Genomic DNA, 26,074 nt, shown 5'->3' with positions numbered 1-26,074 from the left:
GATTTCTAAATAAGAAAACTATCAACTGAAAGATCCACGGTAAAATCCCGGTGAGAACTGTACATAAACACAGCTTCATCAGTCTGTAAGTTTGGAGACTCAGAATGGACTCTCCACTGTGGTCTAGGTAAGGCTGTGCACATTACAGTACAGCGACAATGACTAAGACTGGACGGAGACTGTCCCCTGCAAGGTGAAGAAGCAACACCACAGCCCGCCTGGGCTAATTCTCTACAGAGCCACAAGTTCAGGCCGGTTAATTAGACAAGAAAAGTACCTTAAAACAAACACCACTTTCTCTGTTCCAGATCACATGATGTACTGTGTAGAAAACCTTACTAGACCGCCACTAAGAAATCCTGGTTACAGCTAATAAGCAAACTCAGCAAACTGGACAAGTAAAAAATCAACACACAAAAATCAGCTATGTTTGGGGGTTTTTTGTTTTGTTTTTATTGTTTGGCTTTTATAGACAGGGTTTCTCTGTCTAACAGCTCTGGCCATACTTTGCCAACTTGTTTTGTTGACAAAGCTGGCCTGGAACTCACAGCGATTCCCCTGCCTCTGCCTCCCATTGCTGGGATTAAAGGCGTGCACTACCGCCCGGCTCAGCTGTGTTTCATACACTAAAAATGAATACTCGGAAGAGGAAATTACATAAACAACCCCATCATAATATCTTAATGAATAAAACAAGGCCAGTTTTAACAAAATAAGATGAAAGACTTGCATACTCAAAAAAATAAATATTTTTAAAAGAAATTAAAGACGTAAATCTAAGCATCATGTGAACTGACTGGAAATCCTAATACTATCAAAATGATATTCCTACCCAAAGTAATCACAGATTCAGTGCAACCCTAGCAAAAACTCAGTGATGGCCAGCCATGGTAGTACATATCTTTAACCTCAGCACTTGGGAGGCAGGGGCAAGCAGATCCTTTGTGAGACCAGCCTGGGCTCCTTGGCAAGTCAAGTTCCAGGCCAGCAAAGTCTACATAGAGACCCCATCTCAAAATAATAAAAAACAAACAAAATTCCAATGATATTTTGACAGAAATAGAAAAATCCACCTCAAACTATACATGTAATTTTTGTTTGAAAACAATTTTAAAAATAATAAAAATGGAGGATTCCCTGTTGATTATAAAATTTACTGTAACATTATGGAAGTTAGAAAAGTGTGATGCTGCAAGGCAGACATACAGAGCAATGAAATGGGGAGCCCGGAAAGACAGCTTTGCATACACAGCCAAGAGCCTTTTTACACTGATATTCAGTGATACTGCCACCGTAGCAAACAGTTTGACAGTATTTCCAAAAGTTAAACATGACATAATCACATGATCCAGGAACTGTTTTCGGAGTATCTACCAACTCAAGAAACTTCAACGGTTATCTGAATGTACATGTTCACAGTAGCATTATTTACAATAGTCAAAATTTAAAAATGACTCATGTCTATCAACAGGGGAATGGGTAAACATAATGTGATATAACTTCCATAGTGAAATGTTACACAGCCCTTAAAAAGAATGAAGTTCTGATACATGCCACAACATGGATGAGCCTTGAAAACGTTCAAAGTGGAGAGTGGCAAAAGGCAATCTTCTGATTCTGCGTATGAGGCCTCTCAACTAGGCAGGCTCATCCACAAGTGTAACAGAGGTCCTGAGGGCTAAGAATGGACGTACAGAGTTACTGTTGGATGGCTCCAGTTTCTCTTCACAACGAGGAAGGAAACAACCCTTAAATGGACGGTGACAGCAGCTGCATAATACTGTGATGTGGCTGATGTCACTGACTGGTACACTTGAAAACTGTGTTTTGGATTTCATCACAGCTTTTTAAAAATATGCAACCAGATTGGTAGCTTTAAAGGAATAAAATAAAGATCTTACACCTAGAATTTTATATGCCATGAAGGGACTGGTAGGGGCTGAGAGTCTGTGTCTTCCTTAGCATCCCACACTGAAGACCAAAGCCTCCATGTGAGGGCACAGAAATGGGACGTTGCCGTTGCTAAGATCGTGAGGGTAAGACTTTACCCAAGTACATGGCTACAAGACAGCCTCTAACACACCAGGAGAGGAACCCTCAACAGAAACCAAACTTGCTGGCACCCTAATCTTAGAAACCTAGCATTTAGAGCTGTGAGACAACAAACTTCTGTTATTGAAACTACCCAGTCTATAGTACATTGTTATGGCAGACCAAGATAGTTTAAGGCCTTTTAGATTTAAAATTTTATTTTGTATGTATGTGTACACATGCATGGGTATGCACATGCCACGGTATGCGTGTGGAGATCGGAGGACAACTTGTACAGGTGAGTTCTCTCCTTCCACAATACAGGTCCTGGGGATCAAACTCATCAGTATCGGTAACAGGCACCTTTACCTACTGAGCCATCCTGCTGGTGCCATGTGATGTCAGGGGAGGAAAGGTACTTCCAGATAATGGGGAATATCAGATATATCTGCACTGAGAGACATTAAATGAAGTTCTTCAGATAGAAAGCAGGGGCGGCAGATGAAAATTGACTTCAAGTGATTAAGAACAAAAAAATGGTAATTTTATAAGTGTGAACATTTTCTTTTTTGTGCGTATATGCATATACATGTGGAAAATACTGACGAGTTTTGCAGCCAGCTCAAGATTTTCTTTGGCTTCCTCCTCTCACAGGTATAATGATGTCTATACAACATGACCTGAGAAAACATGATGGTAGGCACTTATTTACAAGAAGGCAACCCTTGTCAAGTGGTAGTGGCGCACACCTTTAATCCCAGCACTCGGGAGGTAGAGGCAGGTGGATCTCTGTGCGTTCCAGGCTAGTCTGGTCTATAGAACTATTTCCAGGACAGCCAGGTCTACACAGAGAAACTCTGTCTCAAAAAACTAAAACCAAAAAAAAAAAAAAAAAAAAAAAAAAGGCAATTCTTGCAGGAACAAATGAATTTGCATTTTTACAAATTCATACCCTTTAACTGGGAGCAGGGGGCTGTGGTACCCTAAGAGCACCTTTTCTAATGTCCCATTATAAAATCTGAGGTTTCTCTTTAATGATATTTTTCTCTTTTAAGGAAGATTATGAGCTACCAAATGGGTGCTAAGAACTGAACCTAGGTTCTCTGCAAGAGCAAGTGCTCCTACGCTCTGAGCCTTTGTCTACAACTTCAAACTCCTACTACTCTCCTCACCAAAGCACGCATTCTTTAATATCTCTCTGCTCCATCTGTCCTCCTCTCTCATTAATTTGTGCAAAAATGCAGCTGTGTGTGTGTGTGTGTGTGTGTGTGTATGTGTGTACATGCCACATGTGTGCAGGTGCCCACAGAGGACAGAAGAGGGCACTGGATCTCCTGGAGCTGGAGTTACAGGTGGTTGTCAGCATCCCAGCATGGGTGCTGGGAACTGAACTCAGGTCTGGAAAAGCAGGAAGTGTTTTTAACTACTAAGCCATCTCCAACCGATAAAAGTAGATTCTTTGCCTGATTATAACATGAATGGCTTCTAGCCCAGTTCCTACAACCTTGTTCCCCTCTGAAACCTCCTAAGCTGGGGCCTCTACTGTCCAATTTCTCTTGGTGTTCTGGTCTTCCAAAGCCCCATCAGAACAGGCCATTAAGCTCTGTTTACAACACCATGGACATTCTCAGAAGTGTGTTTTCCTTGGTGATTGGAAATCCAGTGACACAGCCAAGGCAGACTAACCATTTGTAACTAGGAAAAACTAAGGGTATATTCTGTAATCCCTAAAGCAGCTGCTGGGGAGCAGTGCAGAAAAGAAAACAGAAGTCAGATGCGGCAAACAGAAAACAAAGAGCAAGCTTTCAGCCTAACCATTTTACTAACTAAGAATACTTACTTTAAGTAGTTATTTTAAAAACTAAATTAAACAGTACAGATCATCAGACTGGATGAAAAAGAAAGATCCAAATATATAAAGTACAATAAAACTATAAATGTAAATTCACAATTAAATTAAAAGTAAAGGGGTAGAATTCAATATGTACCATGCAAAACCAAGAATAAGAAAACCAGACGGTTATATTAGTATCAAAGTAGATTTCAAGCAAGCAAATGCACTGGGATAAGAGGGTGTCAAGTAGGATAAAACATCAACTCGGGAAGAACAAACAGTCTTCTGTCTTTATGTAGAGATTTAAAATAACTGAAGCAAATAATGGAAGAACTTCTCAGTCATAGCTTAAGATGCTAACACTTCTCATCAGAACTGACAGAACAGATACAAATATTAGGATACAGAAAATTTGAATAATATCATTAATCAAATTAAAACTTCATTGCAGAGGCTGGGAAGGTGGCTCAGCAGTTAAGCACACTGGCTGTTCTTCCAGAGGACCTGGGTTTGAGTCCCAGCATCCACAGATGACTCACAACCATCTGTAACTCCAGACTCAGATCTATCATCCGCTGCAACAAACCCACGCAAATAAATCTGTAAAATTAAATTAATTAGTTATAAAATATTTTAAAATTGAATTTCAATGTATAAATTACTCCCACTGTGGAGAATACATATTCTTCAGAAATGTATATAAAACATGAGTCAAGCTAAAGCCATGGATGAGGATGGACTCAGTGGTAGGGTATTTGCTTAGTATTCACAGGGGCCTTAATCTAACCCCCAGTACTACAAATAGAAACCAAAACAAACCCTAGGCAACAAGAACTAATCTCAAGAAACTTCATCCTTCATGTAAGAACGCCCACTGAAGCTGTATGAACTGGTTAAAGAAGAAAGAATGGACTCAACTCCGAAGATGGGGCGAGTCTTCATGAAGGAAGTGACAGAGAGCTGAAAACTGCTGAGAAAAAAGATGCAAAGCCACGCCAAACACAGCTCCAGCCACATGGCTTGCTTCCCTTACCAGTCTCCACTCCTGCTGTGGGTTCAGAGGAGAAAACAGATGGCTCAGCCTGGGGAAGAACCCACTTGGTCACTCTGTGTGTATGTGTGGGGCCAGTGGCTGTGCATTACCTGGAGAGAGATGAACCGATTGCTTAAAGCTGAGCTACCTTGGGGGACTGAGAAAAGAGGACAATCTCAAGTCAGAGAACTGAATTTAACATACCATAACACCTGGAGAGGAGGATGTGGGGACAGGTACCAGCTGACAAACTAAAAAGTGCAAGGGTCAGGAGGCTCAGATCAGGCAGTGAACAGCGAAGGGTAAGGGAACAGAGCCTCAGTGGCCAGAGTGACAGTGGAGTCTGATAGCCATGAGGCTGAGGTCAGCCAGGAGTCAAGCTCCAGAGCCACCTGTCTATCTCTCACTGTTGCTGAGCCCTAGAACTCTGGAGAACACAGCTCCAGCAGAGTGATTAAACATTGGAGATCTTATAAATATGCTCATACAGATCTCAGCTGCTACCCACACTACCAACACACTTGGGAGTCACCGCCTAGCCCGACTATTAGTCATTCCATTGGGTACCACATGGAGAGTCTTGGATGAACAAAAGATTCTTTCCACAACATACACTCTGGCCACCTAAGTGTGACCAGCAGAGGCTCCTGATATATAAAGTAAGTTACTTGTATTTAATATTATCAACGTGAAGGCTGAGAATCACCTAGGAGCCTCTGTGCACTCCTGTGAGGTATTATTTAGATTAGGTTAGCAATCTGGCCATGTGTGTGAGGAATTATCTTCTTTTAAAAATCTAACAACATCCTGCTGAAGTCTGCTTAGTGTTACTTGTATGAAACCGTGTTTAGGACTGACCTTTTGGGGTTGGATAATCTATCAAGTGGCTCATATCTTGATTAGGTTGAGGTGTGAAGATCCACTCTAAAAGCAGGTGGCACCATTCCTTGGGACTTGGCTCTGAACTACAAAAGAAACACCTAGCTAAGTACCAGCAATTCATCTCTTCCTGATGCAATGCGACTGTGACTAGCTGCCTCGAGCTCTGCTGTCACGATGGACTCCACCCTCCAACTGTGAGCCAAACCAAACCTTTCCATCCTTCAACTACTCTGTTAGGTGTTTTACCACGGCATTCAGAAGTACCTACTGCACACTACAGTGAGGACAGCAGTTGGACAGTGGACCTTGTCAGCATAGGCTCAACATCAGCATAAACTACAGGAAAGGCAGCGCTCCCAAGGTCAAGTGACCCCATCCTGGCCTCCTCCTTTACCCCAAACCTCTTTTGTTTCATAATACATTCTGTATTAGTTTAGCCATTTTCTGTTTTCTGCTCATTGATGATACACTAGGTGGCTTTTGATCAATTGTAAGAACATTTCTGTACCTTAACTGACTTGATGATGCAGTTCAACACTTTGTTTTCCCCTCTCTGAAATGCACTGGAGATTAGGTCCACAAGAGTAGGCTGTTCAGTTAGAAGAACCAAGAGTAAAAGTAGAAGAGATACGCAAACAGATGGCACAAATTACAAGATGGGAATACCAAAGAGCAAAGCAACAGGACAACTGTAAAAGACTAACTCACAACTAATAAACTCAAAGATACTGAAGCAGATATAATGCCAGATGAAAATTTCAGAAGTTCACTAGTAAAAAAGTCAAAAAGGATACAAACTAGTGAGCTCAATACAGGACCAAGAAAGAAAAAAACTAGCAACAGATGAAACAGTTGGGGAAATAGATGAGAAAATCAGCAACCGAGATGAAAAGGTCAGCAGCATAAAAGAACATTTTCAACAAGGAAAACAGATTAAGAAAAAATGAAAAAGCTGGAAATGAAAAAACTCAATGAATGAAAATAAAAACACACTGGAAAGCATGACTACAAGAAAGTATATCAGGGATGAAGGATCTGGTCGACAAAATACTATATTCAATGAGACACAGAAGAGAGGACACATGACCACAATGTCAAAGAACTCTAGACTACAATCAAAGCATCCATGGCATAGACGAAGCTGAGATTGAAACTAAAGGCATAGAATCTAATTCAACAAAATTATAGCAGAACATTTGCCAAATCTAGGGGGGAAATGGAATCCAGTACAAAAGTCATTTAGAATTCCAAGAGACATAACTAGAAAACTTATCAATGATATAATCAAGACGTCAAAAATACAAGGAAAGAAAAAATTAAAACTATAAGAAAAAAGTCCAATTCAACTACAATGGTGAACACTAGATCTCCCATCAGAAACTCTAAAAGAAAGGAAAGACTCAGAATGATAATTTCAAACCATGAAAGTAAGTAAGTACCAACCAAGACAGCTAAACCATGAAGAACTAGGTTTTTAAAACTGATGGAGAAATAAGGACATTTCAAGACAATTGCAAACTACAGCTATTCATGACAGTGAAGCCCACACTTAAGAGTTAAAGGAATCCTATACACAGAGGAAGGAGGAGTCCTAAAATACGATAGTACAGGGAACAATCTCCTGGAAACAATGAAATGGCTCAGTGGAGAAAGGCACTTGCTGCCAAGTCTCAGGACCTGAGTTTGATCCCCCAGACCCACATGATAGGAGAGAACCAAGTCCTCTACCTGTTCTCCCACTTCCACTTTCATGCTAGGCCCTGACCACCTCCCCCGCCCCCATTAATAAAAGTAAAAATTAAATAAATCAGCCCCAACTCTCAAAAAAAAAAGGAACTTTATAAGAGAAATAGCTGAAAAAAGGATAGCTAGAAAGAAATCCATCATGCTCAATACAGTGAAACAGCATATCTCTAATATGAAGATGAGAAACAAAAGAACATATAATTTAAGCAACCAGAAATGCAACCAATAAAACTATAGAAATTAGTAAGCACCTCTCAATAATCTTAAATGTAAATGGATTCAACACACCAATAAACAGATACAGATTTGCTGGCTATACTAAAAAATTATATCCAACTATCTGTTGTTTCCAAAAAACACATTGATAAAGATACCCACAGACTAGGAGTCAAAGGATGGAAGTCAATGTGACAGTGAGTAAAAGCCACACACAGGTGGCATCTATTTCGATATCTGATAAAATGCACTAAAATCAAAATTGGTCTATACAGGAAAAGGTTACTAAGTATTAGTAAAGGAATCATCAGGTTATGGATGTAGATCATGCCTGTAATCTGAGGGACTAGGAGGATTAAAAGTTCAAGATCAACCTCAGCAACAGAGTAAGGTCAAAGCTAACTTGGGTTATATGAAACCTCCTCCAACAATGCCTCACCTCCTAATCCTTCCTAAATAATCCATCAACTGGGAATCAAACATTCAAGTAAATGAGCCAATGAGGGCCATTCTTATTCAAATCACCACAGGTATTAAATGAAATTAAAAACAACATTATGTCCTCCAACTAAAGGACATAATGAAAATATGGTACATATACACAATGAAATTCTATTCAGGTGTAAAAAAAATGAAATCAAAATTTGCAAGAAAATGGGTAGAACTAGAAAATACTATACATTTTGAATGTGTGTAAATATGCAATTTATAAATATATTTATATGTATTAACTTATACACTTATATATATTTACTATATGTTGTATATTCTACATATTCAGACCCAGAAAGACAAACGTTACATGTTTTCTCTTATTTGTGGATCACAGCTCTGAATTATAGATTTGGGTATATAACCTAGAGCAGCTGCAGAAACCAGGAAAGAGGAAGAAACATGGATGGAGACCGAGCTCTAGATGGGAACAAGAGACTAGCAGGACACAGGTGCTATGAAAGGGGGAATGGGAAAAATGGAGGGAAAATTTAACTAGGAAGTGGGTATGCAGGGTGTACTGGCTAGTTTTATGTCAACACAACAAAAGATAGTCATTCCAGAAAAGGGAACCTCAATTTAGAAAATGCCCCACAGACTGGCCTGCAGACAAGTCTATAGAGAGTCTATAGAGATTACCTTGATTGATGATTGATATAGGAGCATACCTCTGGGCAGGACCACCCCTGGGCAGGTGGTCCTGAGTTCTATAAGAAAGCAGGCTGAGCAAGCCATGGGGAACAAGCCAGTAAGCAGAGTAAGCAGTACTCCTCCATGGCCTCCATACGATCTGCTGCCTCCAGGTACCTGTCCTGTTTGAGTTCCCGCCCTGACTTCTGTTAGTGATGGATCATGATGTGAAACTTGTAAGCTGAAAAACCCTTTCTTCCTCGGGTTGCTTTTGGTCATATTTTCTCACAGCAATAAGAAACCATAACTAGGAAAGAAAGCAACACAGGGGGAAAAAGGATGGAGAAGGAATAAATAACACTTTAGGATATGTGAAAAGGCCATAAAGAAAATATGATTTTAAACTTACTTAAAAATGCATGTGTAATATATATGTGCATGTGTGAATACACACATATAGACAGATGTGAAGACAGGCATGGATTGAATGAAGTCATGCTACTTGGGGAGAATTGCACTGCCCAAGAGTCACAGGCTAGCCAACAAAGTCCCAGTGCCAGCAAGGGAAGCCTCCTTTTGACTCCTGAAACAATGCAGGCTATACACTGCCCTTGACTGCCTCCCGTAACTTGAAGGTAGAACCCACTGCTGAAGAGACCACATACTGTGAAGACGGAACTTGGAGGAACTGAGCTGGAACTAACCTGGAAGCTGCTCGCTGAGGACTAGCTCTCACACATGGTATCTCAGAGTGCAATGCAAGCTGTCCCCGGAGAAAGCAATCAACAGTCCTACCAGCTGTAAAGCCTGCAGACAACAGCAATGACCAGCCTGGCACTATTTGCTATCCCCAAGAGTGCACAGTGGCATTTATATCTCGGGACAACCAATGGCTATCTAACTGGACTTAAGGCTGCTCAATAGGAGGGAAAGGGGGGAATACAGACAACCAGCCAGCCAGAGTGGGATAAACGACTGCCAGTTAATATTCGGAATAGGGCAGTCACAAAAGCAAAGGCAGACAACCACACAGACAGGTGTCGAGTGAGCCAAATTCCAACACACACACACAAGTACAGGGTTAAGATAAAGACAGACGACTACAACCATCCACCAGCTCTGCCACTGGCTGAGCAAGGGTCAAAGTTTAAATGCACTAGGGGCTTGTCAGCACCTACTTGGTAGACAGCAGCTTATTCATTATTGACAAAATTTTATTAGCCAACTTCCTTTTTGGGGAGGGGTGTGTGTGTGTGCGTGTGTGTGAGAGAGAGAGAGAGAGAGAGAGAGGGAGGGAGGGAGGGAGGGAGGGAGGGAGGGAGGGAGGGAGGGAGGGAGGGAGGGAGGGAGGGAGGGAGGGAGGGAGTGTTTCCTTCTGTTCTCTGACTAGTACCAACTAGTTTATCTTTTGACCCTTAGCCATTCCCTTAGCCATTCCCTGTATCTGAAATACTCTTATTCTAGATCTTCACATAGATGATTCTTTGCCATCATTTAGATTTTAGTTTACATGTGGCACAATCTCAAAAGTGTATTCCTTGACTGCCTATTTAAGTAATTAAATAAATAAATTAAAAGCCCTTACCCCTCCCAATCCTGGCTACTTTCAATCCTGCCATCCAGGTTTGTTGTTTTTTTCCCCTATAACATTCCTTAACCTATGGAACTCATTTTGATTATTAACAAACTGTTGTACGCTTACAATAGGAAGATGGGCTCTAAGGTAGAAGGATGTCCGTTTCTCATTGAATTTTCAGGGTCTACAATACAGAATATAGTAAGTTTTCAAAACACCTGAATACATACATGATGCATGTAATGCCACATGATGTTTAATTTTATAACTGAGAGATTAATTTTTTAGAAATTGCTTAATGTATCTTCACAGACAATTATGAACTGTGATATCTGAAAACTACCAGGCAGCTACAGAGGAGTTAAAATCTCTGCATATCCTAGGTCAGGTCAGACTGGTATGTTTATGGTATTCAAATGTACTCAACTAGAAACCTGGTTTTAACTCTTTGGACATCAAATCTTAATTCAATTGAGATTTAACGCCGAAGTGGCTGGGGTTGGGAGGAGTAAGGGTTATTTAAATAGGCAGTCAAGGAATATATTTTGAGATTGTGCCATATGTAAACTAAAATCTAAACGGTGGCAAAGAATCATCTATGTGAAGGTGTAAAGTAACAGTAGTTCAGATACAGGAAATGGTTAAGGATCAGAAATGTAAACTAGCTAGTAAATAATTCAACTGGGTTAAATTATTTTTCATGGATAGACTTTTTTTATACAATACATACTCAATAGATACTATATAATGCATGCAAATGACCACAGAACTCAGATCCCTGGTTCTTCGTCTTAAATTAGTAATCCCAGCCTAGCATTTTGGTGTATCTGTATCCTGTGTGTTGCTTAAAGAAAACTAAAATTGTTTATGTCTAAGGAAGCATGAAAAAACTTGAAGTCTTCATTAACTAACAGTCAATAAATGAAAGCCTTTAGAAGTGGTAGCATGAAACAGCAACTGAACAAAACCCCATTCACACGTTTTTAGAGAAGTGTGGCTTAGAAAGAGGCAGATTTGTGGAGACACAGCACATTTCATACAGTGAAGCTTCCACATCACTGATAATTTTAAAACATACCCACTTTGTAAAAACATGACTAGCCGTAATTCTGTAGGCACTATTTTTGAGAGTAGAATTAAAGTAAAGAGTAGGTCATATAAAACTGCAAACTCTAAACAAAGAAACAAAGTTTTCTAGCCTCAAACCTTGAGGCCTATAGTCTTCTTATTTTGCTCTAATTCTACATTTTATTACCTGGGATATATAACCCCCTAATTTTCCTGAGAACTACTACAAAACGGCAGCCACAAATCATTGAACAAGTTAGTGGTGGTTCAGATGAACTCTTTTCCATTTGGCAAATTGACCAACTCAAAAAGCTGGACTAAAAACAAAATATTTTCTCCTATCAAGGAGCTCAAAACCAAGCCAAACCCCAAACCAAAATAAACACTTATTTAAAAACAGTACAGATACAGAATGGTTGGCTCTGTTCAGTTAAATGAAAACTACTGGACAAGCAATTTGCTTCAAGGAGATAACTAACACTCAGCACAAACACTTTGGATTTGTTACTAACAGGCTGATATGTATTTTCACACTAGAACTGTCTTGAAAATACCAAAAGAAACTTTATATAAGTCCAAATAAATAAAATATTATCAACTCTAATTTAATGAGAGCCAAAGTGGCAATATAATAACATGCAAGAATTTGAAATTCTTAAAAGCAAGTGTCCAGTACTATTCAAAATTTCCATACACAGCAGGTAGCAAAGCAAGAAAAGAACAGACACAGTTTCTCCTGAAGAGACCACAATAGGAGCTGTTACACAGACCTCAAGTACTCCAGGTCTATGCATTCACCATGTTGTGGCTATTAACAGTTTCAACCTTTACTGTATTTTGCTAATTGGTGCATAGAACTTTAAAGCTTTTGTAAGATAAAACATTTCAGTCAGTTCAATTCTTCAGTATTGTCCAAGTGTTCTAAGTAGGAACAAAGAAGAAAATAATCTGCTTTAATTGCTGAAGAATCACAGATAATAGAGGTGGCTGAATACTGTAGACGAAAGGCCTTTTGTTCTTCCAGCAATTTAATATAGCTATTCTCTAAGTTTAATGGCTCTTGTCTATATAGAAAAACTAGTATTTTTAACATTTATTTCCTTTGTAACACTTCCAAAGTTAAAGTTTCATACAGTCTAATGATATGTTAGAGTAATGTTTTTGGAAATGTATTTTGGAAATAAAGTTCTGCATTTATATAGAGAATTATATCTACAAAAAACTATATATAAGCAATCTGACTTGATGATCACTACTGTCAGCGTACTTGCTTTAAGATTGTCATGCCATGAAGAGTAGAAACATTTCTACTTTAACTCTATTTAGAGAAACTTTCAATAAATTTCACTGTATGTTTTACAGATAAACAGAAAAACTATTTTCATATTAATTGCTATGCTTAGATGTGCATATATATTGTGATTCAAATATGAAATGCAATACTCTTATAAACATATAAACAATCACATTCTATGCTTATTACATCACCAATTAACCCATGCAAACAGTACAGAAGGAATCTTTCCTTCTAGTTTAAGCCTAAAAACATGTCTCATTGCTTGAGTCTTTGATATTTTTCAAAATAACAAAATAGATGTGTTATAATCCCAAAGAAGCCGACTGAGGGGGCTACCTCACTTCCATAGAATTAGAACAAACCTCTGCAGTCTTCATGGCTACTCATTGTTTTCAGTAGCTAAAGTAACAGTTCACAGGGAAATACACTCTAAGATACTATAGCTCTTCTTAAAATGTAAATGATATTGTGAAGTAACATTTACATTCAGCTAATGCCTTTTCTTTACGTTTTAAATTTAATAGTCCTATTTACTTGAAGCAACATTATCTGTATTTACTGAAAGAAAGAGAAAACCCCACATGCTAAACTGCCACCAAGACTGCTATTCTTTGATGTAAAATGAAATACTACTTAGTGAATAAAACATTAAAAAAACCCTCCTGTCTACCCTTCAAAGAGACATATCCTTTGACCCAGTGCTCAAGACTAAAGCCTTGAAACTTTGCAAAAGAATGTGTGTGCGTAAAGTGCAGACAAAACAGACACTTGAGATGCTAGAAGGCGGCACAGCCCAACTGCAGACGCTACTTATAATCTGGCAGAGATAGTGCTGCCATCTCCAAAAGAAAGTAATCTCACCAAAAGAAAACTGAGCCAGTGGAGAAGGGAGCACACAGTCAAGGAAAATAGAAGCCTTCGACTGAGCTTTATCTTTCTGTACAGGTCACTGTTACTGGTCAACTTTAAATCTAAGTTCATAAATTTCACTCATGAACTTATAGTATGTAAAAGAAAAAGACAACAAAAAACACTGAGGATTTGCAAAACAATTATTCAATTGAAAAATTATTAGGACAAGTTGAAGTCATGAGAATATTTAAAACAAAGCAACAAAATATTTCTAGATCTAAGTTGCTGCTTACATACATTTAAAACAGTAATATCAAAATCTCACTAGCTAAGATCGCTGCCAGTGTCCTATGGTTATTATCAAATAGCAATGATTTACAGCAAGTAGTGATCAGTTTTAACTGCTATTTTATTGCAATTTGTAAGAAACTTAATAAAATACAATAACCTAACAATGACTATTTTTCATGCATACTTTACATTTAATAAAAATAACAGCAGCAACTAGAAATGTCCAAACTGCTAGTATTTGACATTAGTAATATTATACTATAAAGACATTTCTCCAGAAAGCTTTGACATGACAGCTGCCTTTCCCAATCCTGTACCCCTCAAAAAAAAAAAAAAAAAAAAAAAAGATGTCAGATTTATAAATTACTAAAAGCTTCCTATTTCATAGGTATTTAAATTGAAGATACATGTACAACCATAAAACCTTCAGGAAAGTTAAAAACAGGTGGCATTAAGTAGTTTATGGACAAGCTAACTAAGCATATAAGTGAAAAGTCTTCCAATGTCAGGATTAATACAGAAGTACAATGTGTAGAATGTGGTAACGCTCAACAAGCACTTGGTGAAAAGGAAAGATGACAGCCAACAGTTTTCATAAAACTGATCTACTAATTTCAACTATTAGAGCTTACTTCATAGTTCTTTCATTAAGACCAGAGGACACTCTGATAAGAACACTTGTCTATCTTTGTAGTCATATTTTTAATGGGGTAGTAACTTGTTAATTTAAGAAATGTTGACAAACAAGGAATCAGTACACTAAAATGAATAACAAAATTATTTAAAAGCAATTAAAAGTGCAAGTCTAATTCATGCTTTTGTTATTTAGTGAGAACAACTACTCAAAATCTTTAAAGAACAGTAAAAATTTACACTATTATAAAATTAAAGGAAGAATAAAAAGACAACATGGTCATTGTATGAGTATTCATGAAATTTACTGAAAGCAGACTGAGATGGGAAGGAGTCATAAAGTGGGGAAAAGTTGCCTTTCCACTGAAACTCAAAAGCAAGGGCACCCTTCACCCACCTCCATTATCAGCTCTTTCTCTTACAGAAACCAAGGGCAGAGCAGCCATTTGCAAGCTCTCCTCCACATCTGTGCCAAGGACCACATGTTTGGAAATAACGGTGCAACCCACAAAAAAGATTTTAAAAAACTGTACTCCTAAATGTAAGTTTATAAGATTATTTTAGGATATTTTGAGTATCTAATATTTGAATTTTCGTTAGTGAAAAGATTAATTAGAAATTTACACTCAACAAACAAGAAAAAAGGCTTCTTAGGAGTTATCCTTAACATTTCACCACACTCTAATATGAAAGTCTTTATTAGTAGTTAACCAGGGAAACAATTTTACTTCCAGATGATTTTGTTCTATAACAATTCCATTGTGTCTAGTTCCAAAATGAAAGATGGTTCTTTATACTAGAATAATGCTAGCAGACATTGAATGCCTTAAAAAAGACAGAGTGCATAATGTCAATACACAACTGATACTGAGAGGAAAAACATTTTTGGTACTTATAATACTAATATTCATAAAACAATATAAATTCCTTAGTTTACACCCTATATAGCAAATTCTGCACATAAGAAGCACTAGCTAAAAAGAAAAACGTCATTTGAATCAGAGAACAACAGTCAAAAATAATAATCAGTCTATGCTCAAGCTGGAAGAAAAGAAACTTGACTTGGTAACAGTCCACATAAAAACAGATGAGCTTCTAGCGCTCTATGAAATCCACATAAAGATGTATGAGAGCTCAATTTTCAGAGGTCCTTCCAGAAGTGCTGTAATTAAAAGAATGCCAACACTTGCCACCACACCCTGCATGCACCACATCTGTAGTGGCATAAGAAAAGCTGACGACAACATTTTAAAGAGATTCAGTGCAATTGCAAGGAACTCAAGATGATAAATTACCAGGAAAGCATTCAAAAGCCCTGGGCCATTTCACCCAAATAAAAGCCTTAGAGGGATGACTACTGTTACTGTCTCAAGATTTTGTATTACTCTTTAGATTACTGGAATTCCAATGATGTTGTTTCTATAAGCTATAGCTATAGATGTTTACTATGTGATACATGCCAATGTGTTGTTGTTTGGTTTTGCTCTTTTGGGGGCCTGCCACCCAGCTCCAAATAAATCACACATGGAGGCTTGTTCTTAATTATAAATACCCAGCTTTAGCTTGGCTTATTTCTTGCCTACTTTTATTAACTTAAATTATCCCATCACCTTTTGCCTCTGGGCTTTTCCTGTTCTCTTACTTGTGTTAATCTTACTCTTACTCCGTGGCTGGCTGTGTTAGCCGGGTGGCTGGCCCCTGGAGTTCTTCCTTGGCTACCTCATCTCTTTTCCACTCCTCCATCTCTTTTTTTCTCCTCCTCCTCCCAGATTTCTCTTCCTATATATTCTCTCTGCCTGCCAGCCCTGCCTATCCTTTCTCCTGCCTTGCTATTGGCCAGTTCTTCATTAGACCATCAGGTGTTTTAGATGTGCACAGTAACACAGCCTCAAAGAGTTAAACAAATGCAACATAAACAAAAATAACACACCTTAAAATAATATTCTGCACCGGGCGTTGGTGGCGCACGCCTTTAATCCCAGCACTCGGGAGGCAGAGGCAGGCGGATCTCTGTGAGTTCGAGGCCAGCCTGGGCTACCAAGTGAGCTTCAGGAAAGGCGCAAAGCTATACAGAGAAACCCTGTCTCGAAAAAAAAAAAAGAAAAAAAAAAAGAAAAAAGAAAAAAAAATAATATTCTGCAACACTAATGAAGTAAAATTTTAATATACACTTGAGATATAGTTGCATTTTTGAAGCTAACTTTAACAGATACCTAGCTTAATGGAAGACTGATGAATTCTGATATCTGTTCATATATTCTAATAGTAGGTGCTTTGGTTGCAATACATGAAAACAGTGCATTTTCTCATAGACATTAGTCAGAAAAACCAATTCTTTAATAATGCTAATAGCTTCATATCAGGTTATAATTCATTGTGTTATCTTTAAATTTTTACCCACAAATCATCATGTATTAGTTATACTGATTCATGGAAGTATGCATACATTCCAAATACATATTCCCAACATTGCTTCATTATTACATTTTTAAAAATCACATTTGTTACTATAAATTCCAAACACATTGAAATAGGATTGAAGCATCAAATTTAATCAAGTCAGCAGCAGAACCAAAGTCTATAAAAATTATAATTTTCAGGATAGCTCAGTCAGTAAAGTTTTTGCCAAGCAAGCAAGAGAACCTCAGTTCGCTCCTCAGCAGCCATGTAAAAATCCAAACATGATGTGTGCTTGTAATTTCAGCAGAGGAAAGGTGGAGGCAGGAGGATTTCTGGGACTTGTACCCAGCTACCAGAGGCAAATTAGCAAAAGAGCTTTCACAAAACAAAAGTGAGCAGCTCCTGAGGCCATGCCTGAGCAGCACACCTGAAGCCACACCTGAGGCTCCCTGCCCACCTCTGGAGCACTTTCCCACACTACAGCCACACACGGGCACACATGTTTACACCAACAGACATCCATACACACACACCAAAAGTGTGTTTTAACTAAAAGAGAATAATAATTTTCACTTAAAAGCTCAAGTTCACCATGGACCACATTCTCTTGAAGTTGGTAGGTTCATTTTGGGAAAATGCCTGCCAAACACTTGTGACCAAATAATACCCACAGTCTGTTGTCTGCTGTTGTTATTTCAATTAAAAGTTGTACCATAAAAAGTGGCCAATTACACCTACAGCAATATTAAAGCACACATGGTTTTTCCTAAGGACAACCACTGTGCTCTGGTGAATAACAGAAATAAATAGTCTATGCGTACTTAAAATTAAAATTTTTTAACAAATTCTTCACTGTTTCCTCACATAAACTAGTTCTTGTTTTTCAAACTGTGACTACAAAGAACAGAAGGACTTAATGACCTGAAACACCCCTTTGATTGTTCAGGGTTTTTTCTTTTTTCTTTCTTTTCTTTTTTTCTTTTTTCGGTTTTTCAAGACAGGGTTTCTCTGTGTAGTTTTGATGCCTGTCCCAGATCTTGCTCTGTAGCCCAGGCTGGCCTCGAACTCACAGAGATCCGCCTGGCTCTGCCTCCCAAGTGCTGGGATTAAAGGCTTGTGTCACCGCCGCCTGGCGATTTTTTTCTTTTTATAAATTATTAACACAGTGAGAAGGGCAATTAAAGATGGTATAATTGTGAAATAATTCACCTTGTACACCTTCTAAAGAAGTTTTAGGCACTCCTACAACCATCCTTTAAGAAAGTCTTAATTTAACAGATCGAAAAGCTGGCAGCAAATTCAGTACACAGAGGGCTGACCAGTAGAAGATGGCATGTCCTACATATGATTTGGGAAGACCTCAGAATAACTGACACAAGTTAATTTTTTAAAAAGCTTAAGAAGTGACCTTCATACCCTTTAGGAGAATTGATAGTTTAGAAAAAGGAAACTGTGCTACTGTTATTGTACAGTTCTGTGGATTCTTGTTTATTTCACAAAACAATAAAATATGGGTTTTCACATGAGGATCACCATCTCAATCAAGAATAGTTACATCATTCTCCAAAATTTCCTCATTTGTTTTAGATTTAATTCTTCCTGACCCACATCCAGCCCTGCTAACCACTAATAAATTTCTTATTCCCAGAGTTTTCCAATATCTAGAATATCAAATAAATGGAAATACATAGCATATAGCCTTTGAGGTTGACATAAATGATGCATATATTTTCTGGATATAATTTCCATTAAATACATTTAACAAATATATTTTAACTATCTGTGTCTTATCATTTTCTTCTTTTTTTCCTTTAAGGCCCATACCTCTTTAAAATTTTTGTTACATTTTAATTCATTTAGTGTGTGTGTGTGGGGGGGGATGTGTGGGAATGTTTTTATGTATGTATGCCTTAGGTGATGGTCATAGGACAATTTGTAGGTACTCCTTCTCTCCTTCCAACATATAGAAGCTAGGAATCAAATTCAGATCAGATTTGGTAGCAGGCATCTTTATCCACTAGTCCATCTTACTGTTTTTTTGTTGTTGTTATTGTTGTTGTTGTTTTGTTTTTTTGTTTTTGTTTTCCGAGACAGCGTTTCTCTGTGTAACAGCCTTGATTGTCCTGGAACTCGCTCTGTAGACTAGGCTGGCCTCGAACTCACACTAGGCTGACATTAATTCAGAGATCCATCTACCTCTGCCTCCTGAGTGCTGGAATTAAAGTGGTGGCACCAGGCATAATAAATTGTTTTATATTACTTTATATTATTTATAATAGTGATATTAAAGTGATAGTTTCACTTCCTTTAAAATATTCATGGTATTTACATTCTGAAATACTTTTATCATTAATGTTGATATATACATATAGAATATATGTACAACAATCTTTGTTTGCTCAAATGCAAATATAATTGATTCTAAATACTCTCTCTGTGTTTGTAAATGCTCTTCTGAGCCCATGACCTTCTCATTATGTTACTTATTTAGCCTTTCTTCAGAAGCTGTGTAAGAACAAGATATGAAAATCTAGCAGTATTTTGTTGCCTATTAGATTATTAAGTGCTATAATAATATAAAATTTATTTAAACATAAAAATAAATAGCTAAAACTCTAATTTAGGGGTTCAGTCATCCATATTAAATATTCCTTCAACTGTGACTATGTGCAGGAACTCAGCTGATTTCTGCTAGAACACTGTGCTGGCATTTGACTGACATACTTCAAGAAAAGTAACAATGTTGGGGGGAAATAGATATAGAGCAAAATCCATCAGCAGTACAACTGATTTTGTGGCATGTTACCGGAAAGCATCACATTAAAGCAGTCTAAATACCTCAATGGTTGTTTAGAGCAGTGCTTCTCAACCTTCCTAACATTGCGACCCTTTCAAACAGTTTCTCATGTTGTGTGACCCCCAACCATAAAATTACTTTTATTGTTATTTCATAACTGTAGTTTTGCTACTGTTATGAACCATAATGTAAATACCTGATATGTAGGATATCTGATATGTGACCCCCATGAAACGATTATTTGACCCCCAAAGGATCACGACTACTGAGTTGAGAACTGCTGGTTTGGAGTAATATATAAAGTGGTTGAGTCTTTAAAACAGAAAGACCCAGGAAACACTATTAATAAATTCTATAAAATGTGAATAATCAGTAATACTATAACAATAAGCTAATCTTTTTAATAAGCCAATGAGATTGTCAGAGGGAAATTAAAACACTAGTGCTGTCATTAACTAATGATTAGAATACATGTCATAGGAAAGACTTGTTCCTCTTACACACAACTGCCTTGTTTCTTTTATTCTTGCCTAAACAGTATACTTAATTATGTTTTAAAATGAATAGATGGCGACTGAATAAAGACCTAGGGTTAGTACAAAGCTTCTGGGTAGGGAAGCAAGAACTCTGAATGCAAGAAGAAAGAATAGCAAGTTCCATGTCTACAGAATACTCTATAAACAAATAGTACAAAACAAACCTAGACAGAAAGACAGGAACTAAATCATGCAAGGTCTTGGAAACCATCAGGATTTTAAAGTTAACTGTTAGGGCAATAGAAACCGCCAAAGGATTATACACAAGAGGTGACAAACCAACATTTAAAAAAACATTCACTGGTATGGTGGCGTATGCCTTTAATCCCAGCACTCAGGAGGCAGAGGCAGGCAGATCTCTGTGAGACTGAGGCCAGCCTGGTCTACAAAGAGATTTCCAGGACAGCCAGTGCTGTTACACAGAGAAACCCTGTCTCAAACACAAACAAAACAAAAAATCTGTTCTGATTATCCTGGGGAAAATGAACCAGAAGGAGACTGAATACATGGGGAGACCAATTATGATATTATTTCAGTAATCTACACGACACTGTCTACACCAATGATGGCAGGGTCGACAGATAGGACTAACAGACATTTGAATAAAAGTCAGTTAGCCTGAGGTCTAAGACATAAATTTCCCAAACTATCTGCTTACTTTTCTATTTATTTATCCATCTATTATCTTTAGTAGTATAAATAGGAATTTCAGAATGGCTTGCTTGGATCGTGCTTATAGGTTCAAAGTTGAGTGATAAAAGATTCCATCATTAGAAAGGGACAGGTGGTCCTGGGTTAGCTCAGTGTAGAAAGCTTGCCTAGGAGGGGGTAATTAAGAGACCCTTCCATTTATATCATAAACCACACAATAAATGAATGCATACTTATTCTACTATTATATATTTGTGCCAGTAGTCTTGAAAACATTACAAACATTGTGCTGTTGTATAATATGAGCCTTTGTATCAAACAACATCCAAACACTGAAGATATTTTTATTTTATTGAGTGATGATGGAAAAATATTATTATTCATTTGTTGTTAGCTGTAATTTAACTGCTTAGTATGTAGAAATGATATTTATGGGCACACATACAAACAGACAGTGGTAATAACATTGCATGGTTCTAGAAAAAAACAGTATATTTAATTTAGAGAGCACTAGTAAGTATCATATAACTTAAATAGAAATGTAATTTAGAAAATTTAAAAAGAATATTTCAAAATAAGACTTTTAATTACTACTCATCAGCATTTCAAAAATAGAAACCTTTATTTTCTTAGTATATGATGTTTGCATATAATATTCAATTTATTTTACTGTGAAAATCTTAAGGTTTGTGTATAACTTTCCTAGAACTAGAACACTAAACCGAATAATCTGTGGTACAGAACAACCCACTGGCAGCACGTTGTAGGAGTCCTTACCAGTTTTTCATCAACTGTTATGAGCTGTGTGTCCCGAGTCTGGTCCTGCGCCAGCTTCCATGTGGATGTGCTCAGCAACCTGCAGTGCAAGACCTGGAGTTAGAGAGTGATCTGTGCCATGCCGAGACAGACGCAGACAGACCCACATAAACACGCCACTCTAACAGTTTTGTCTTCTTCCGAATGAAAGGAAAGGAAAGGAAAGAGAGAAGACAGCACAAAAGCCCCTTTTCTGCCCAATTAGTTCTGTCTGCTGAGGTTCTGGCAGACTCTCACTTGACAGTTCACAGCAGGCGGCACTTTCTGTCAGTCTACAGACTCTCACCAAAAGGGCACCAGTGACAAGTACTCGACTGCTCTCTCTGAGGGTACAGTGGTTGGTTTGTCAAGACGAGGTGAGAACACGCAAAACAGTATCTATCAACTGTGCTGGAAGGCCGATTCCTAAATGATGGCATCAGGAAAGGGGGGGGGGGCTCGGTTATACGAACAATTTCTTCATTTCACTCTCAATCGAAGTAAAAATTATTTGTATGATTACTTTAACTACTGTTGTTAGTCTAGTCCACTATCTTTTTTACAATACTGAAAAAGGCCTGAATACTGAAACAGAACTATTAAGTTGGAAGTAGTTGGGCACAAAATCCATCCTTTTCATGAACTCTTCTTTCTTTGACATAGGTTATTTTGCAAAAAAAAGTACCAATGTAAATGCTTTCCCGCAGACACAGAATTTCAGCTCATTTGAGAAAACACCTATGTGAAGAACTGCTAACCTTATGATAATATTGCCTTTTAATAAACTCTCACACTGCTCTCTAATGTGGCTGGACCACCTTGCATTCATACTAACCGTAAGTGAGGCTTTCTTTCTTTTCTACTCTTGCTGGTATTTGACTACGGTCATTGTTTTGGCTATTAGCCACTCTTATAGGTGTGCAGTGCTCTCACCACTGTTAGCATCTTGCCCCACATTTAAATGGGCTATTTTAATTGTTTATTTATTATTACTGTGTGTGCGCGTGTATAGGGTGGTACACGAGCCAAGACATGCATGTAACAGTCAGAGAACAACTTGATGGACTTGGCTATCTTTTACCTTTACTGTAACTCCTTTGGTGAGGAGTCAGCAGTACTTTTTAAAAATTTCTGCAAATAACTGAATATCACTTTATAAACATTAGAGTTAGATTAGTAATTTCAAGACCAGAAATGACCCGTTGTGTATGGAATAAAATTCCTAATCTTACACAAATCTCTAAGGAATTAATTAACCCTTAGCCTTTTTTATTAGAACCCACTGTGTTTGTTTCCAACTTGTTACAGATTGCAGTAACCTAAATTCATATTAAATCAGAAAGTGTTTAGTTCCATGTTAAACCACAGAAAAAATTATGAGATTCTAATAGAAATGATAAAGTAATAATATATGTTCTCCACATCACAGTAATCATCTTGGACCTGAAGTGTGTTGATATGTTAATCACTCTCAATTAATGATCTTAAACTTTCTCAAGAATTGAGTATAGAAATTTTAAATTGTCTTCAGCATACTGTATTCTCTAGAAAGAAGCAATAATCAATTATTCATGAGAAAATTAAGGATAACAGGATTAAAGAGGACAGCAAAACAGCTCAACGAGTCTGAAGATGCCCAGTTCCTGGGATCCACAGAGTCGAAGAAGAAAGCCCATCCCCACCCGTTGTCCTCTGACCTTCATTTGCCCATCTTAGCTGGTACATGTTTTGTCTCAAAATTATCAAGAGACCATTTTAATATTCTGGGGAAATACACAGAATAGAATAAAAGGGAAAATAACGATCCTACACACACTTTAAGTTCAAAGGAAATAACAGTGAAAATATTTCATTTGTAATCTCTTCATCAAAGCTAATTTACCTTATAATTCAGTAATTTCTATAATTAGGTACTTAATACTAACTTAAACTGTCAGCTGGTCAAATCAATAAAATGTAAATATCTTCTGCTCATAGGTGTCCCTTCTCCTATTCCTATGAACAGGAAAAACTTGTGATAGGAACTAATAGTATATATATATAATACACTACAAAGACTATCACAAGATCTAAATTCAACAGTCTAAGCATCTACCATAGGAAGCCAAAGGAAAAAAAAGAACCATATAAACCTGACATGAAAAGAAGGAAAGGGGGGCGTGCAGGGTGGAGAGATGGCTTAGCAGTTAGAGGACTCAGGTTTGGTTCTGAACACCCACAGGGCTATAACTCAGTTTGAGGGGATCTACTATCCTCTTCTGCCCTCAGGGACACCAAGCATACATGGTACACATACACAAGCAAAGGGTAGCCCTTATTCATGTTGCTCTGAACAACATTTCCAACATGAAAACTTTCATCAGATTTTTGTAGTTAACAAACAGTAAGTTATGAATCAAGGCATTTTTCAAATACATTGATGGAAACATCAGGTAAGATGGGTTTCAACAAATGGAGAAATCTCTACTATAGGTTTCAAATACTATCTTGTAATATTCTCAACTTTTGAACTGGTGGAGTGGCCTGTTAATATAGTCCTAAAAGTTTTACCTTATAGTCACAAGAATGTAAGTCAGACATAGGGCTGGGCAATGAATGGATCTTAGAGACCAAAGATAAGCCAGGATAATTTAGTTCTAAACTTTCAAACCTTCTTTCTAGTCTATAAAATATTGAAGTCTTAGCCAGCTAGCCTTGTAGAATCTTTTTTTAAAGAAAACATTTTCAGAGTCTAGAGAAGATGGCTCAGTGTAAGAGCACTTATTGTTCTTGGAGAGGACCTGGGTTCAGTTCTCAGAACCCACATCACAGCTCACTCTATCTGCTGTAACTTCAGTTTCATTGGATCTGACGCCCTCTTCTGGGCTCCTCAGGCACTGCACACAGTGGTACACAATCATGAAGGCAAAACACTCATACACACGAAATAAATCCGTAAAAATTTTAAAATATTTTGTTAATGTGTATATGTGTGGGTCTGTGTGTGGGTGTGTGCATCTGTGTACTGGTAACCCCTCTAGGATTATCCTGGAGCAGGAGTTATAAGCAGTTGTGAACTGCTCATCATAGGTGCTGGGAATCAAATTTAGGTCCTCTGGAAAAGCAGTACATGCTACCCTTTGTATAACCTTTAACATAGTTATGGCTTTTTTTTTTTTTCTGGCACATCAGTTAACAAAACATATACAAAAGCACTACAACTAAGATCACTTCTAATGGTAAGTAACTATAAGCTTTCCCTCTAAGACCAGAAAAAAGACAAGACTATTTCCTCTAGCCATGCATAGTCAGTAATGCACTGCAAGTTCAAGTTAATGTACTAAGTACAGGAGATGAAAATCACTGAGACTGGTGGCACATAACTTCAATCACAGGACTTGGGAGGTAGAGGCAGGCAGGCAAAGGCCAGTCTGGTCTACATAGGGAGTTTCAGGTCATCCAATGTTACAAATAAATAAATGGATACATAGATAATCGATCGATCGATTGATCGATAGATAGATAGATAAGCAACACATGAGCAAATAAATAAATAAAGAAGAAAGAAGGAAAGAAAACTAAGTATATTAGACAAGAATAAAATGGTCTTTGTTTGCCAATGGCATCATAGTCTATCTGAGCCTAAACAAAAACACAAAGAATCACTGAATGTTCTCCTAGAAGTACTTAATGATTATAATAGGAAGGTTACATAATACAATATTAATATACCAAAGTCAACTGCTTTCCTAGCTACCATCAATAAGCAACTGGAATGTGATATTAAAAACAATTGTACATGTCAACACAACAATATAGTCATGCTATAAAATAGTATTTTATCAACAAATCGTGTGGTTTCCATAGGATCACAGCCTCCAGTGGCATCACAGGTGTCTCAGTTCACCAAAGTACACTCGATGACGTCTGTCCAATGAAGAAATCATCCATGCATTTCTCAGAATTTATTCCCACAGTTAAGTGATATACAACTGTAAATATTTAGATGAAGAGCTAATTGTGTATAAGATCTTTATAAGCAAAACTAGAAAACTCCAGTGAAAAAAGACATGATACCTAAATAATGAAGATATGTTTTATACATGGTATTGTTAAAACATTAGTTCTTTCCAAATTATGCTATAGATGTAATAATCTCTATCAAAATTCCAGTTACTTTTCAGACATTAATAAACTAACCCTGACTTTCATATTCAAAGACAAAAGATCCAAACTGCCAATACAATGCTGAAGGAAAATTAACAAGGTCAGAAGACTGATACTTCCTGATTGTGGAACTTAAAACATGTCTGCATGTGGCAATGGATACACAAA

General features: G+C 37.5%; 1 protein-coding gene across 1 annotated transcript in view; it reads right to left on the bottom strand.

Annotated features, from left to right (window-relative positions):
* Positions 1-26,074, bottom strand: part of Ndufs4 (NADH:ubiquinone oxidoreductase subunit S4) — a 103,004-nt gene that overhangs the window by 46,263 nt on the left and 30,667 nt on the right. The window contains exon 2 of the mRNA XM_006979437.4: positions 21,743-21,821. Within this exon, the coding sequence (XP_006979499.1) occupies positions 21,743-21,821 (79 nt within the window). The remainder of the gene's footprint in view (positions 1-21,742; positions 21,822-26,074) is intronic.

Source organism: Peromyscus maniculatus, chromosome 15, assembly GCF_049852395.1.
Source record: "Peromyscus maniculatus bairdii isolate BWxNUB_F1_BW_parent chromosome 15, HU_Pman_BW_mat_3.1, whole genome shotgun sequence".
NCBI lineage: Eukaryota > Metazoa > Chordata > Mammalia > Rodentia > Cricetidae > Peromyscus > Peromyscus maniculatus.
The sequence above is the reverse complement of the archived record's forward strand: the minus strand, read 5'-3'. Positions and strand labels throughout refer to the sequence as shown.